Below are 16,415 nucleotides of genomic sequence, written 5' to 3'. Positions count from 1 at the left end.
AACACTAATTCAAAAGGACACCTGCACCCATATGTTTTTTGCAGCACAATTTACAATAGATAAGCTATGGAAGCAACTCAGATGCCCAAAAATAGATGACTGGATCAAGAAGGTACGGTATACTTACACAATGGAATATTACTGAACAAACAAAAAGGATAAACTCATGCCCTTTGCAGCAACATGGGTGGAGCTGGAAGGAATTATGCTCAGTAAAATAAGCCAGAAAGAAAAAGAAAAATATAGAATGGTCCCACTTATAGAAGGAATGTAGAGAAAACAAAAAAGGAATCAGAAAAGTAAAAGTAACTATAATAAAGTAAAAAACAAAATCATTAGGCAACTGTAGATCAGAGACATTCTGTAGGGGAGGATAAGGGAGAAAGGACTAGGTCAGGGTAGGAAGAGCATAAGGGACTATGGTGATGGTGCATAGGTGATTTGGTGGTGGGAATTTCATGAGGAAACAATACATTGTACAAAAATGAAGGATGATATAATGAATATATTAAAAAAAGAAACTAAAAAATTTCTTAGCTCTGACCACTTACACTATGGTTATTGTCAGATGTTAACCTTAGGGGAAGCAGATAAAAGGTGTATAGGAACTTTGTGCTATTTTTGGCAATGTCTCTGCAAGGTTAAATTTATTTCAAAAAGGTCATTTTAAATGTTATCTTTATATTTTCATGGGGCTATACAGAGCTATGGTTAAGAGTATAGGCTTTGCAGTAAAAGTAGTTGGACTGTAATCTTAGCTCTGTCATTATCTATGTGACCTCAGTGTCATCATCCATAAAAGGTAAGGATTAAGGAAGATAATAGTGTAAAAGTGCATAGGCTAATGCATAGTGCATTGTTGGTTCATTAGAGAGTAAAATTAGTTCAAAAAAATACTGGGGTGCCTATATTTAGGCTCCCTCTTGCAGAACCCCTGGATATCTGCTTTTATGAAGACTTTTGAGAAGCACTTCTCTCAGAGGACTGAGTTAATGCTAAATTCTGATCAGCTGTCAAGGAGTCTTCCAATTTCTTGAGTCCCTAATATAATTTAAATCTACTGAACCTACAGGGGCTATAACCCCATCATTGCATCTCTTTATTGAGCATTGTGGGTACATATTTATATATGTGGCACATTAGCTGCTATGTGTACCTTTTAGTCCAGAGTTGTGCATCTAGTTAGCATCTAGTACTGGTAAATTGCTAATAGTAGGTTGGTTGTTTTGTGCTAGGATTTCGGGATCTGGGAACGTGGAGACAAGACCAACCAAGGGATCTCAGAATTGAATGCCAGTTCAGTTGGAATGGCAAAGGTAATTTTTTTCCTTACTCATTTGTACCAGGTATGGTGTGAAAATTTCAGCACATCTTTGTCGTAGATAAAGCAATGTTCTTATAAACCACAGAAACCAAGAAAAAATCAGTTTCTCCAATGTAACATGGATCTCTATGTGAAAACTTCTTCTGTAAGCTCCAGATGTCAACATCCAACTGCTTTTGTAACACCTCTGTCTACAGTAAGATACTGGAATGCCTATTAAATCTACTGTAGGTTCAGTAGATTTAAATTATATCTATTTTTTCTTACTGTATTCTCTAGGAACCTCAAATGACATATTTTAAACTAAACTCCTCATCTCTAAAATTATAAAAAGTAAAAACAAAAGAAAGAACTTATTCCCTGTAATCTAATTGACAAAGCTTGATATTAGGGAACCATATCTCAATTCTCTGTCCCCCATCTCTCCTCCATTTCCCCATATCATTATCATCATCATTAGCTTGCTGCTTAGTCCATCTTTTCCTTCCCACTGCTACTGCCTCAATTTCAGCTTTCTTTTCAGGGGGGAAAATAAAAGAAGGCATAATGTAAGATAGCAGGAATACAATCAAACATATTCATTGCAATGATAAATATTAGTGACTTAAAGTCTCTCCCAATGAAAGGCAAGGACACAAAATAATTTTTAAAAAGAAAAAAGGATCCATTTGTAATAATTTGAGAAACCCCTGTACTATTTTCTATAGGGACTGGACAAGTCTCCATTCCTACCAGCAGTATAGGAGAGTACCCTTTTCTCTACATCCTTGACAGCATTTGCTGTTTCTGGTCTTTTGATATGGACCATTCTCACTGTAATTTTAAATGTTATCTTTATATTGTCAAGGGGCTATACAGAGCTATGGTTAAGAGTATGGTGAGAGATAGATGGTATCCCATTGTTTTTTTGATTTTCATTTCCCTAATGATATGTGATGATGAGTATTATTTCATGTGCCTATTTGTCAGCTTTATGCCTTCTTTATAGAAGAGCTTAGTTAGCTTTTCTGCCCATTTTTTTTTTGTTTGGATTGGGTTTTTTATTTTCTTTTTGTTGAGTTATATGAGTTCCTTGCAGATGTTGAATATCAGCCTTTTATCATATATATGATAGGCAAATATTTTCTTCCATTCATTTTAGTGATAGTTTCTTTCAGAAGCTTTTCAGTTTGATGTCCCAATTGTTTATAATCTCTCCTGTTTTTCTTGCTGTGGATATCCACCATATGATCCAGCAGTTCCACTCCTAGGTGTTGACCAACAGAATGCAAAATAACTAATTCAAAGGGATAGCTGTATTCCTGTATACATTGCATCACTTTTTATAATAACCAAGTTATGGAAACAACATAAATGCCAAAAGACAGATGAGTGAATTTAGAAAATGTGGAAATATTACTCAGCTATCAAAAAAAATATAAACTCTTTCCACTTGTGGCAATGTGAATGCAACTACTAAATTAGATAAATCAGGAGAAAGACAAATACCTGATGGTATTTGTATATGTGCATGTAGAATATAGAGAAATAAATCAAAGAGTCAGATAAAGCCAAACTAATAATAAACTTTAGAAATCTTACTGTAGAACTAATGCTATTAGAAGAGGAGTAGGAAAACAAAGTGGGGACAGTGCCCAGTGGACTATGCAGGAGGACTATGAGTGCCTTGGTGGTGGGAGTGGTGTGGTAACATACACCTGAAGGGTGCGATCCTATACATCTAAATCCTACGGAGCATTGTAAACCAATGTTGTCTCACTTAAAAATAAAAAAAGAAGGCAAGAAGGAAAGAGGAGAAAAGGTAGGAAGGAAGTTCTGGAGTTGAGAAGTATGATGAATGAGGTGAAAAACTGAGTAGATTGTTCAATAATAAATCTGAATAAGTAGGAGAAAGAATTGTCTACTTACAGTAGGTAAAATGAGATTGTACAATATGATGAATAGAGAAAGAAAAGAAAAAAGAGAAAAGAACAGAGACTCAGTGACCTTGGAGACACTATTTAATCAATAAACATACATACAGGTATATGAGTTCCAGAAGAAGAGTGAAAAGAAATAAATTATTTGGAGAAATAATGGTGTAAAACCTTTGAAACTAAGAGAGACGTTAATCTAAAAATCACATAAGGGTATTTTTTACTATAAGTTTCTTGTAGAATGAAAGCAAATATTAGTCATGTAAAATTTAAGTGGCAGGTATTATTGACATAAATATAGTTGTTATGCCAATTATGTGTGATGGTGACCTACATGAATATATGCTCATTGTTCAGGGTCAAGTTTAAGAATATCAGAAACTGCACTCCTAAGCATCTATCAAAAAATTCAAAAATACTAATTTGAAAGGAAGCTTGCACTCCCATGTTTATTGCAACTCTGTTGACTACATACCTCAGTGCCCTAAAACAGATGTGGTATCTATACAAATGAAATACTAACTCAGCAGTCAAAAAATAAACTCATGCAGTTGGAGCAATGAGGATGGAGTTGAAAGGGATAATGCTAAGTGAGATAACTTGGAAGGAGAAAGAAAAATACTGGATGGTGTCATTACTATGCACAATATAAAGTAATAAATTAATGGAAAAAGACAGGCTCAAAACTAACGCTACATAGCTGACTATAGAACCAAGTACCAAGGGAAACACAAAGATCTGTGGTGGTGGAATGTGGGTGAGTTGGTCAGGGGTGCACTATGGTGGTAATACCTGATGGGGTACCCCAATGTTGCCACAGCTTAATTTTAGAAAAAAGATAATAGAGTACATGGAGGAGAAAATATATATCTAAATGCTAAAATTGTCCTTTGTGTCTATTCATTACAGGCTGCCCTAGAAGCACTGGATGAACTGGACCTGTTTGGTGTGAAAGGTGGACCCCAATCAGTTATCCATGTCCTGTCAGACGAAGTACAGCACTGCCAGGTAAGAGAATAATGGGCCACATTATAGAAAGTTTTACTTTTGCCCTCACGCAGACTGAGTATCGGTTTTCTAAATAGAAGCTTATGGTCTGATGTATAACATGTGCCAGAATGTCTCATTAAGCATTCCTTTAGGCATAAACTTAACATAGATGGACTAGAACATAGATCATAGTCCGATTCTGTCATCCAGGGTTACAAAGGGATCCCATAACAGTATGTGGAATTCTCACTGTTGTCCTATCAGGGGCCTATAGACTCTGCTCCAGAGTATTTTCTTTTCTAAATATACCAAGAGAACAAGTGGTTCTAAAACATTCTCCTGTCTCCAAGTGTCTCCATTGTTAGATGTTTAAAATTTAGAATATTTAAGTGGTAAATACATATCTTCAATTTTGCTTGGTATTATTTTATATTAAAAAAAAATAGGTTTCTTTTCATAGGCTTTTCACCTGTTCTCCAAACCCTGATTACATACCCATAGTGTCCTGAAAAGCTTACCTTTTAATTATAAAAATGCAAAATTTTCCATGGAAATGATAAATGTTGGGGATTGAGCACATTTTCTCAGCAGCTACATTTTTCTTTTTTTTTTAAGGTTTATTTATTCATATAGACATGGGGTACAGGCCAGAGGCAGGAGCAGTGAGAGGATTCACCAGAGACAGAGTGGGGAGCAGAACAGGCAGATCGACGAAGTACACTGCTGAGGGGAGCAGCGGGCGGGTCAGGAGAGGTCTGCTACACCATGTGGTCACCTCCGGGGCAGGCGGGAATCGAACTCATGCGGAAGCGGCTTTAGATTCTCAGTGCTGTGCTTTAACTCGTTGAGCCACCAGGGAGGGCCCCATTTTCCTTTAACTTAAATAGTTTCTAATGGAGCAACAGGATTATGGTGGGATAATGTTAGACAACTTTTCATCAATTAGCAGCTGTTCAAGGGTCAGGATGGGGAAACCTGGAGAGCCAGATTAAGATGAGGGATGACTCATAGACATAGATAGTTTTCTAAGTTCTATTGAATAATATTTAGATTTTCCTATGAATGATCATTTTCCACATAAATCTTTTGAAATTAAAGTTGTCAGTTTTAGAATCCCATGCTATTTACTAATGTGCCACATTTGACTTCCTTTCTTTCAGTCTATCCTTAATTCAATACTCCCCCGGGCTTCAACATCCAAAGAGGTTGATGCTAGTCTACTTTCAGTTATTTCCTTCCCAGCCTTCGCAGTAGAGGATAGCCAGTTGGTGGAGCTCACAAAACAGGAGATCATCACCAAGCTTCAGGTATGTGTAGATGTGGTCTTTTCTTTAGGGCTGTGTCTTTAAGATGACATTGTTGTCTTTTGGAACCTTGGCCTGGCCTTTGTCAGTGATTTAACCAATTGATCAGGGTTAACATCACCAGTAATAAGACATACTGACATCTTGTATCCCCTGCTATGGTGCACTAAGATCATGGCACCTCCCCAATAATGCAGAAGCTCAATATAACCATGAGGAAAAGTCAGATAAAACCAAATTGTCAATGAAAACAATAGACAGAAGAGTTAAACAGGCACTTCTTGAAAGAAGACATAAGAATGGCAAGCAGGCTCATGAAAAAATGTTCATCACAACTATATACCAGAGACATTTTATGGGGTGGAGTGGGGAATAGGATAAAAAATGGGGGTGGGGGAGTGCATGGGCCTATGTTGATGGCACACGGGTGAATTGCTGATGGGAAGTTCATGGGGATTACAGCTGAGATGGGGAAAGGCACAGAATGATGTAAAAATAAACTATTATAATAATAAAGAAAAGAAAAAATTAACTTAAAAAAAGTTCATCATCTGGTGGCGCAGTGGTTGAAGCACAGCACTAAGAAGCTTAAACCAGTTCCTCATGAGTTCGATCCCCGCCTGCCCCGGAGGAGATCCACATGGTGCGGCAGACCTCTCCTGGCCCGCCCGCTGCTCCCCTCAGCAGTGTACTTCGTCGATCTGCCTGTTCTGCTGCCCACTCTGTCTCTGGTGAACCCTCTCACCCTTCGCATTTCTGGCCTGTACCCCAGTTCTGTATGAATAAATAAATAAATCTTTAAAAAAAATTATTAAAAAAAAAAGTTCATCATCACTTATTACCAGGGAAATGCAAATCAAGACCACGATGAGATACCATCTCACACTAATGAGAATGGCCCATATCAGAAAGACAAGAAACAAGTGCTGCCAAGGATGTGGAGAAAAGGGAACCCTTCTATACTGCTGGTGGGGTGCATACAGTTCATTCCCTATGGAAAGCAGTATGGAGGTGTATCTAAAAATCAAAAATGAATCTGCCATACAACTCAGTAATTCTACTTCTAGGTATCTATCCCCCAAATTAAAAAAAAAACTAATTTGCACCCCATGTTTTTTGCAGTACTAGTAACTATAGCTAAATTATGGAAACAAACTAAGTGCCCCCAAACAGATGAGTGGCTCAAGAAGATGTGGTGTATATATACGTTATAGAATATTGCTCAGTGATTAAAAAAAATAAACTTGGGCCATTTTCAGCAGCATAGGTGGAGCTGAAAAGAATAATGCTAAGTGAAGTAAGTCAGAAAGAGAATGATAAATACTGGATGGTGTCATTTATATTTAGAATATAGAGAAACCAAAGGGCCAGATGAAGACAAGCTTGAAATCTAACCCTTGGCAACTAAGGGAGGGGTGGAGAAGGGGTGAGAAAAAAAGAGCAAAGGAAGCACAATGGCCTGTGTTGGTGGGGTATGGGTAATTTGGTGGTGGGTGCACTGTGGTTACAGTAACAGGGAAGGAGGGTCATATGGTTCCAAAATACCAACAATAATGTAAGCCAATATTTCCTCAATTTTAAAAAATGAGTTAATTTGAATTTTTTTTAAAAAAATACAGAAACTTTTAAAAATAACCAATTGAGGGTCATTCTATAAAATATCTGACACTTGTAAAGTGTCACAGTGATAAAAGAAAAAAAGAAAGGCTGAAGAATATCACAGACTGGAAGAAATTGAGGAGACATGACAATTAATGTCAGTGGTTCCTGAAGTGAATACTGGAATAGAAAAAGCCATTAATGGAAAAACTAGTGAAATTCAAATAACTTTTATACTTTGGTTAATATCTTACAGAAGTAAATTTTTTAGTTTTGATAAATGATCTATTGTTATATAAGATTTAATCTAAATAGACCTGGGTTGAAAGATGTACATTGACTTTGTACTGAGTGTGTAGCTCTTCTGAAAGTTTTATATTATTCTAAATTATAAAAGTAATTTCTGTTTTAAAAATCTGTGGTCACTTAAGAGTGGTGTGAGTGTGACAACATGGATTAATAGCCAAAGTGTGGCAAATTTACTTACCTTATTGTAGAAAGCTATAGAGAGATTGAGATTAGGAACTTCGCTTTAGGAAAGAGCCTATAATTGCCCTGACTAGAAATCACATTGCTGAAATCAGTTTTTGGTACTGGCTGATTTTAAGTTTTATATTTCTTATTGTTGCATTTTAAGTATGGTGTCTGTATTGTTAATATATTGGTCTATGTAGCTCTTGCTAAGGGTGTATTTCTGATTAATTACATGGACATACAAATGTAGAAGCTTCTGACAGTTTTTCCTCTATGATCCTAGGGTCGTTATGGTTGTTGTCGCTTTCTCCGAGATGGATATAAAACTCCTAAAGAGGTAGGTTTCTTTTCCCCAAATTAGCTCAAGGTAGAATGATCATTGCTATATGCAGCCTCCTTCAGATAAAATCCTTAATTCACTGTTGTTACTTATAATAATCACTAAATTAAATGACAGTGTTTGATTTTTGCTATCTATATTGGGTTTGGTTGCTGAGATCTGTTACTGAGACTTTTTGGATTAAATGAAAGGCAGGAAAGTTCTGTTCTAGCTCTTGCAGTTGATTAGCTTCAGGAAAGAGCTAGTGATGGATGCTGAAATCACTGGATTATAAGTTTAATTAGAACAGAATATTTGTATAGTATCAAAGTCTCTCACCTTGAAATATTTAATAATTGCTACAGGAAAAATAGACCTTTGGGGGCCCTCTTCCATTTTTTGCAGCTCGTTCTTAAAGAGTTAGTTTCCTTTTGTTCCACTTGTCAAAATTTCTCCTTGGAAATATCAAAGAAGGAAGATGAGGTTATGTTATAGGGAATGAATAGTCAATCAGAAGTTCTTTTATTGAAAATGCAAATATTTCAGATTTAGGCTTGCTGGTCAAGAGCCACTGTAGGTTTCTGTTTTTGTGTTTTTAATAATTGAACTCAAACGCTTCTGGTTGACTTTCTCCTTTCTACTAGATCATCACTGAATTTGAGTGCTACCCCTACAGCTTTATTAGTGTTATGGTTTGAAACATCACAGTGATAAACACAGTGGATTTTGTACTAACTTGATCTTGATTGCGCTGTAGTATATTTCTATCACCTACCTCTATATGTTCTTGAAATTCTTTTCCAATTCTAATTTCAGCAATACCATATCATCCTAATTCTCTGTCATTCCACTACTGAATACAAAGGGTTTACTTTCTTTTTGGGTCTTTCCTGATTAATAAAGGGCCTGTATCTGTAATTTGCACTTAATGTGTCACTCTGGATGATTCTGAGACCCTCATCTCTTGTGTTCCTTCTAAACTTTCTATTTGCTACTACCTCAGACTTAACAAGTATAAAACCAAACTTACCTTCATTGCAAATTAATCTCACTTTTTTATATACCTGCCTGTCGTGTCATTACCCCAGTTCTAATGAGTTACTTCACAAAGTGCTTGTTAAGGGAGGGAGGATGTACTTGTTTTACCTTCCTTGACTGCCTCTTCTAAAACAAGCTATCAATTGTGAAAGGCTGTTTTGAGCTAGCACAGCTTTTGGATAGGATATGTCTAGTCTTGAAGTGATATCATAAGACTTTGTTTATTGTGTTTTTACCAGGATCCCAATCGTCTATACTATGAACCAGCTGAGCTGAAGTTGTTTGAAAACATTGAGTGTGAATGGCCATTGTTCTGGACATACTTTATCCTTGATGGCATATTCAATGGCAATGCAGAACAGGTAATGTGCTGGGGTACAGCTTTTCAGCAGAATGTTTTTGTTATATCTTCCTCTTTCAGTCAATGACTGTCTCAACCCTCTGCACAAATCAGTTTTTCTGATAGGAAGGAGGCAGTTGTCTTCCAGAGACTAGTAACTGAGAGCACTATATTAAGAATTGAGAGACTTGGATTCTTCTTTTTATTTTCTCATTTCACTGATGACCATTGAGTTGCCCAAGTATTGTCACGAAATTTTTTGGTTTCTCTATACATACGATAATAATAGTTTTACTCTTTTTATTGGAGAAGATAACTCTACAGTTTGTGTAATTTCACAGATAAAGATATTTCATAAGTGAATGGTATAGCCAATTCAGCAACTATCATGAAACCTATATTTTGCCCCAAAATCACCATGTTCTGCATATTTGAGAGATAAAATCTGTAGGGTTTATTCAGAGTTCTCTTTAGAAATATCAATAGAGCAATGTGGAGAAATAGAATTAGGGGCATAACATTTAAAAACTTCTAATACATACCATTTTTTCTAGAAACATTGCTTTTCTTTTTTAGAAATTTTGCTTGTGTTTTCATTTTTACGTAGAAGACTGGGTTGTAGGCCATAGGTGTGAGGATTCACCAAAGACAGAGTGGGGAGCAGAATCTACTGAAAACACTGCTAAGGGGAGCATCAGGCCAGACAGGAGAGGTCAGCTACCCTATATAGGGGTTGGCTCCCTGGCCAGGGTCGAACTCAGGCCGTAGCGGTGATAATGCTGAGACTTAAACCCTATGCTACCAGGGAGGCCCCAGAACCACTGCTTTTCAAAGGACCTTCATCTATGTCAAATCCTGTCCTTCCTTCAAAAAAAAAAAAAAAGCCTGACAAATTTATAATGAAATACAAAGTTGGAGAGAGAAATCCAGTGTCAGTCTGGTACCCATTTTCACAAATGCAGTGGGTTCAGCTTGACCAAACTTGAGGAAATAGTACCAACTATTTAGAACATATTTTACTTTTTTTTTTTTTTTGCTATGGTGGATTGTATTCAATACATGGCTAGACTGGAACAAAATAAAAAGGAATTTAGACCCAATGCAGCAGAATGAGCTCTTGATCAGCTTCTACAGTTGGAAGAGCCTGAACCAAGAATTTTAGAAACATCAGGGCTCCCTTTTACCCCTGTAGAACCTATTGTTTCACTAGAACCAGTATATGTTTCAAAAGTACATTATGAAGAGGGACAATCCCCTCCTGAGCCCCCAGGTAACAGGTATACTTTCACTTAGTGCAGGATTTGTTTTGCTGTGCTTCGCTATTATATATATTTTTTGTTATTTATATTCCTCAGATAAGTGAAACAATCCCCTGTCTGTCTTTCTGACTTATTTTAGTTAGCATAATCACTTCAAGTGCCATTCGTTTTGTTCCAAAAGACTATTTCATTATTTTTAATAGCTGAGTAATATTCGCAACGGGTTAGGACACAGCACTCCAAGCTGAACATAGCTGCTTCTGTGCAGGTTCCATCCCAGCCTGGGGGTGGTCAGCATGGTGCAGCAACCTCTCCTGACCCACCCGCTGCACCCTTCAGCATTATACTTGGCCGATCAGCCTGTTCTGCTTCCTTCTCTGTCTCTGGTGAATCCTCTCACTGCCCCTGCACCTCTGTACCCCAGTTCTGTATGCATAAATAAATATTTTTTAAAAAAACATGATATTTTTATAGTGCTTTAGAGATTGTTGTAAGTGTTCATGTCAGTTTACATTAAAAATTTATGATTTAATGATGTAAAAATAAACTATTATTAAAAAAGAACTGAAGTATTTTCACTAATAAATTTTGCTTATTTTTAAAAATTTTTTAGGCTTTAACTGTTTAGAAAAATAATTGCTTGATTCACTATGCAGCCATTTGTATTTATATTTAAGAATATTATAAAATCATTAACTTTTTTGTAGTTTAAAAGGAAATTTGTTTTCTTTTTAAGTTTTGCTTTAAATCTCACCATACAACAATGATATTCAACATTCAGTCCTGATATCTCAATTTTGTTATTTCAATTGAAAACTAAAATTTAAGAATACAAGTATAATTCTTAGTCAAGTGTTTAATTCAACAAATACTTGAGTGCCTGATATTTCCCAGTCACCATACTGCCTAACAGTAAAAATAAGTAACTGAAACACTGCTCATGTCGAAAAGCTTCCTGAATGCAAAGTGCATATATAAATGCAGAAAAGTGTTAACCATGTTAGTGAATAGTTTGAAAATTAGTTTTCTGATTAATAGTTAATTATAAATGCTTTAAACAAGATTGCCCATCTTAAAGTTTAAAATTCATCCAAATCTGATCTAAGCCTTCTTATTAGTAGATGTTCTAATAATAGATTAGCAAAACATTGTTTCGCTTTATTTACATATTTATACTGTGACTAAATGAAAAGGGAAAATTTAGTTACTCTTGAGTTAACCTCTCCAACCTAGTCCTTAGTTTCATAGATTGGTTCTGAGACTTTGCTCCTTTTAGCTTAGATCTTTATTACATTTATAAGTCTCATGTCACCCCATATGAACTGTTATAACCTCTGATGAGATTGAGTTAGGTTTTATTGGCTATTCTAAAAGTATGGTTCAGTTTCATTTATGAATATTGGAGTTATTCTGTAAAGAAAAACTTACATATCTATCAGTAATCAACTCAATTTGGGGTTGAAACTTCTAAAACTACCTTTTTTTGTGATAGGTTAGAAAGTCAAATGTGGTCAATTTCAGATGGATAAGCATTAACACACTATTAATACATTCCAGTTCCATCATTTAGGTGATATTATAGCTTATTTCTTTAATCTGATATTGCATTATAACTTTCTTACATTCTCCTGGGCTGTTTACTTTCAGAGTATTTCCAGCCTATTTTACTTCTCTTTGATAGTAAAATGGCCTTTGATAATACAAGACCTTTCACCTTAGAGAGAGAGAAAGAGAGAGAGAGAGAGAGAGAGAGAGAGAGAGAGAGATCTATCTGGGCCCTTCCTGGTGACGCAATGGATTAAGACACAGCACAGCAAGCCAGCTGTAGCTGCCTCAGTCCTCAGCCCCAGAGGTGACCCACATGATGTGGCAGACTTCTGTCTTACCCGCTGCTCCACTCAGCAGTGTACTTTGTCAATCTGCCTGTTCTGCTCCCCACTTTGTCTCTGGTGAATCCTCTTACCGCCCTTGCACCTCTGGCATGTACCCCAGTTCTGTATGCATAAATAAAAAAATCTTAAAAAAAAAAGAGATCTGTGGAGACAAGCAGACTCAAACCTGGACTTTACCCTTACATATACTGAATGATCTTCACAATTTCATAAGCTCTGTGAATCTGTAAAAAAAAAGGCTTTAATTACATGTACTCTTTGATGTATGTTAAAATTAAATTCCTTCAAATATGTAAAACTGCTAGCATACTTTCTGTCTGCAGTAAGCATTTAGTAAGTGATAATTCCCTTCACATTTTACTTAAGTGAGTGTATTTGTTTGCAGTAAGAACTACTTCCAGTGACAACTCTTGTCAAAAGCCCCACAAAGAACTCTCTATAAATATACACAATGGACCACTATTTGGCAGTCAAAAAAGATAAACTAATGCTATTCGAAGCAATATGGATGGAGCTAGAAGGAATTATACTCAGTGAAATAAGTCAACAGAAAAAAGAAAAATATTTGGATGGTTTCACTTATATGAGGAATATAGGGGAACCAAATAAGACATCAGGGGGGAAATAATAATACAAGACACAACAAGACAAAAACAATTATAAATAAGAAAAATCCTGCAGGGGAGGGGGCAGGAGAGGGACCATAAGGAGAGAGGGAGGAGCACAGAGGACTATGATGATGGTGCCCTAGTGAATTGGGGGAGGAAATTCTGTGGGGCCTACACCTGAGGGAAAAAAGTAAACATTGTTTAAAAATAAACAGTGATGTAAAATAGATGTAAAATAGATGTAAATAAATAAATTTAATTTAAAAAATGTTTTTCCTCCCTCTCTCATCTATAGGTTCAAGAGTATAGAGAGGCTCTTGAAGCTGTCCTCATTAAAGGGAAAAATGGAGTATTACTGCTGCCAGAGCTGTACAGTGTTCCTCCTGACAAGGTGGGCCTTGGACAGTGCCATAACATGGATCTAGGAGAAGAGGAAACAGTTTTTAATCTTCTTATCTTAATATTCTAAAAGTTCATCTCTTTTAAAATAAATAGCAGTCTTAGTTCCACTGTTGCACAGTGAGACAAGGGTAAGAGCAAACTATTGCTCCTCTTCTCCATTGTAAAAGTACACAGCATTAACTGTGGGAGAGATGTAGTTTTCCATTCTAGTGCGAATGGGTAGAATAAGCTCCCAGCATCATTAAACATAATTGCCTGAGAGCTTGTTAGAAATGCAGCTTTCACAGTTTCCCCCTACATACTAGATTAAATCTGCCTTTGGACAAGATCCTTAGTGACTTGTATGTATGTACAGATGGAGCAATACTGTCCTAGACTATAATCATAGTGCTTGACTTTTCAGTACATGGGTTGTGTGACTGTTCTGTATGGCATGAATTACAGTTCAGAGTCAGCCTTTTTGTTGCCTAGTATTTTAAACTTTCAGTTATCCCTCGTGTGGCTTCTTTTCTTTTAGGTTGATGAAGAATATCAAAATCCTCACACTGTGGACCGAGTCCCCATGGGAAAGTTACCTCATATGTGGGGTCAGTCTCTGTATATCTTAGGAAATTTGATGGCAGAGGTAAGATCTTCTGTTCTTTCTCTGACTTAGTTCCCGTAATCATCAGATTTTGGTTTATCTTCTTCAATCTCAGTCATATGTCTTGATTTTTGTATTCTGCCTCAATTATAGATTTTCCTTCAGTTCCGTAGTGTGGGAGCATGACCAATCCATGACAGAAGTTTTGAGCTCTGGCAGCCATGGTCTTCATACTGTCTAATGTTCTCTCTACTTTGGCACTGTCCTTGGAGCTATTCTAGAATCAACCTCTAGAACTTTCCCTTTGAAAACGCCCTCTATGTTTTGTTTTTATGCCAGATTTTCTTGTTCATTCTTGCTATATTTTCTAGAATATCGCTAAATAATAAATTCTTCTCTCTGTTAAAAGAAAAAAAAAAAGAAAACGCCCTCTAGTGTCTTGTGTGGTAACTGCAATGGTGATAGTAATGATTAATGGGTTTAAGTGCCAACTTTTTCATATTTATCAATAAATCTATTTCTCCATTGTAGTTTATTACAGAAAATTATAATTTAGACTCCTAGAGTATCTTGGGTGGTGCCGAAGTATCTTTTCTCATTCAGACAAGTTGACCTATTTATATATCACCATTTAGTTTCTGTTGCTATTTTTGTGTTTCGTTTTTCTTCTATGACTTTGATTATCTTTAGTTGACATCAGTATGAATCTAGTAATAATGGGAAGAACAATCGGTTCAGAATAATCCTTACCTAATGAACTATCTTTTTCAATTAGAATAAATTAAATACTATGAAAAATACCAAGATGGATGGTATTAAGGCAAAATGGATGTTTTTATCCTATTTTATAAAGGACAGAAAGTCAAGTCACAAGATACCTGTTGAGCAGAAGGCATAAAAAACACATGAATAAATGAGAACCAGGACTAGTAATTTAAGTTGTTAATAACTAGCATTGTGGTCTGGTTGTATAATCATGTAAATCCAGAGAAAGTGGAGGTGTAAGTAGAAAATGTTGTCATGTATAATTTATATCTCATCTATTTCCAAAACACAGCTTGTATGGCAGCCACTAGAAATTAACTTTACATAAAGTTAATTTGGATATGAGTTCAGGAAGTTTAGGCATTTTCATATAGTGAAGATACTTGTTTCCTATCCATCCCTGCCTCTCACATATTGTGGTATAGGGGTATAGTATTAGTATGTAGCTTCTTCTCAAACATTAACTTATTTCTTGAGATATAATAATCTACATTTTATGGTTCTTCTCTAGGGGTTTTTAGCTCCTGGAGAAATTGATCCCCTGAATCGTAGGTTTTCTACTGTACCAAAGCCAGATGTTGTTGTTCAAGGTATGTATTTTATTGCCAACAGCACTGACATATTTTTCAATATAAATTCCCTTTAGGTGTTATTTTCTTTCTAACTGTTTTTTTTTTTTCTTTGCTTTTTTTCCCCCCCTTTTTTTTGAGGTAACATCAGTTCACAATTCTTTTTGATTTAGGGGAATTATAGGTTTGATTAGGGACCAGAGATCTTTGGACCAGTAAATGATAATTTTATCTGTTATTGTCCGTGTTAGTCTTCACGAAGTATAGACCAAATTTAGTTTGTTTACAAAATTGCTATTACACTTGGTCATGAACAATTGTTTAATGAATGATATGTTGTGATACTCTTAACCACTCCTTACTTCTGGAAACTTTTAATTTTTATCATCCTACTATACTAGAACCCTGTTTATCTATGCTTTCTTCTTCTTTTTTTTGTATTTTTTTTGAGATAACGTTAGTTTATAACACTGTAGATTCCAAGATTACATTTCTCTCCATACCCACCACCAGATGTCCTCTCACTGTCCACCATTACTGACATACTCCTACCTAATCTCTCCCTGCTTCTTACCTTCTGCTAACCTCCATTTTATTGTCAGAGTCTGAGATTTTTTTCACTTTTGATTTCTTTATAACTACAAATAAATGAAGTAATATGGTATTTGCCTTTTTCCTTCAGACTTATTTCATTTAGCATAATATCCTCGTTACCTCCTTTTTTTGTCCCAAATGGCAAGATTTCATCATTTTCAATGGCCAAATAGTAGTCCATTGTGTATGTATATCACATCTTACTTACTCATTCATCTTAGGTTGTCTCCATATCTGGGCTGTGTGGATAGTTTGCAATAAACATAAACACGCATATGTTTTTTTTAAGTCAGTGTTTTCATGTTCTTTGGGCAAATACCAGAAATGCGAATCCTGGATCATGCAGTAGTTCAAGTTTTTTTTTTTTTTTTTTCAGAAGACGGCATACGAGATGTCGAGCAGTGACTGGAGTTCAGACGTGTGCTCTTCCGATCGAACA

The 16,415-nt window shown here is 35.9% G+C and overlaps 1 protein-coding gene across 2 annotated transcripts in view; it reads left to right on the top strand.

Moving 5' to 3' along the window:
- PHKA1 (phosphorylase kinase, alpha 1 (muscle)) overlaps positions 1 to 16,415 on the top strand; it is a 98,598-nt gene that overhangs the window by 17,283 nt on the left and 64,900 nt on the right. For both annotated transcript variants that reach the window (XM_004685582.2, XM_012727232.1), the window contains exons 6-13: positions 1,236 to 1,316; positions 4,150 to 4,248; positions 5,391 to 5,537; positions 7,891 to 7,944; positions 9,204 to 9,326; positions 13,359 to 13,454; positions 13,983 to 14,090; positions 15,325 to 15,403. In XM_004685582.2, the coding sequence (XP_004685639.1) occupies positions 1,236 to 1,316; positions 4,150 to 4,248; positions 5,391 to 5,537; positions 7,891 to 7,944; positions 9,204 to 9,326; positions 13,359 to 13,454; positions 13,983 to 14,090; positions 15,325 to 15,403 (787 nt within the window). The remainder of the gene's footprint in view (positions 1 to 1,235; positions 1,317 to 4,149; positions 4,249 to 5,390; positions 5,538 to 7,890; positions 7,945 to 9,203; positions 9,327 to 13,358; positions 13,455 to 13,982; positions 14,091 to 15,324; positions 15,404 to 16,415) is intronic.

The sequence above is a fragment of the Condylura cristata genome, unplaced genomic scaffold (assembly GCF_000260355.1).
Source record: "Condylura cristata isolate star-nosed mole 26May11 unplaced genomic scaffold, ConCri1.0 scaffold00019, whole genome shotgun sequence".
NCBI lineage: Eukaryota > Metazoa > Chordata > Mammalia > Eulipotyphla > Talpidae > Condylura > Condylura cristata.
Note: the sequence above shows the minus strand (reverse complement) of the source record. Positions and strands in the feature narration are given on the sequence as shown.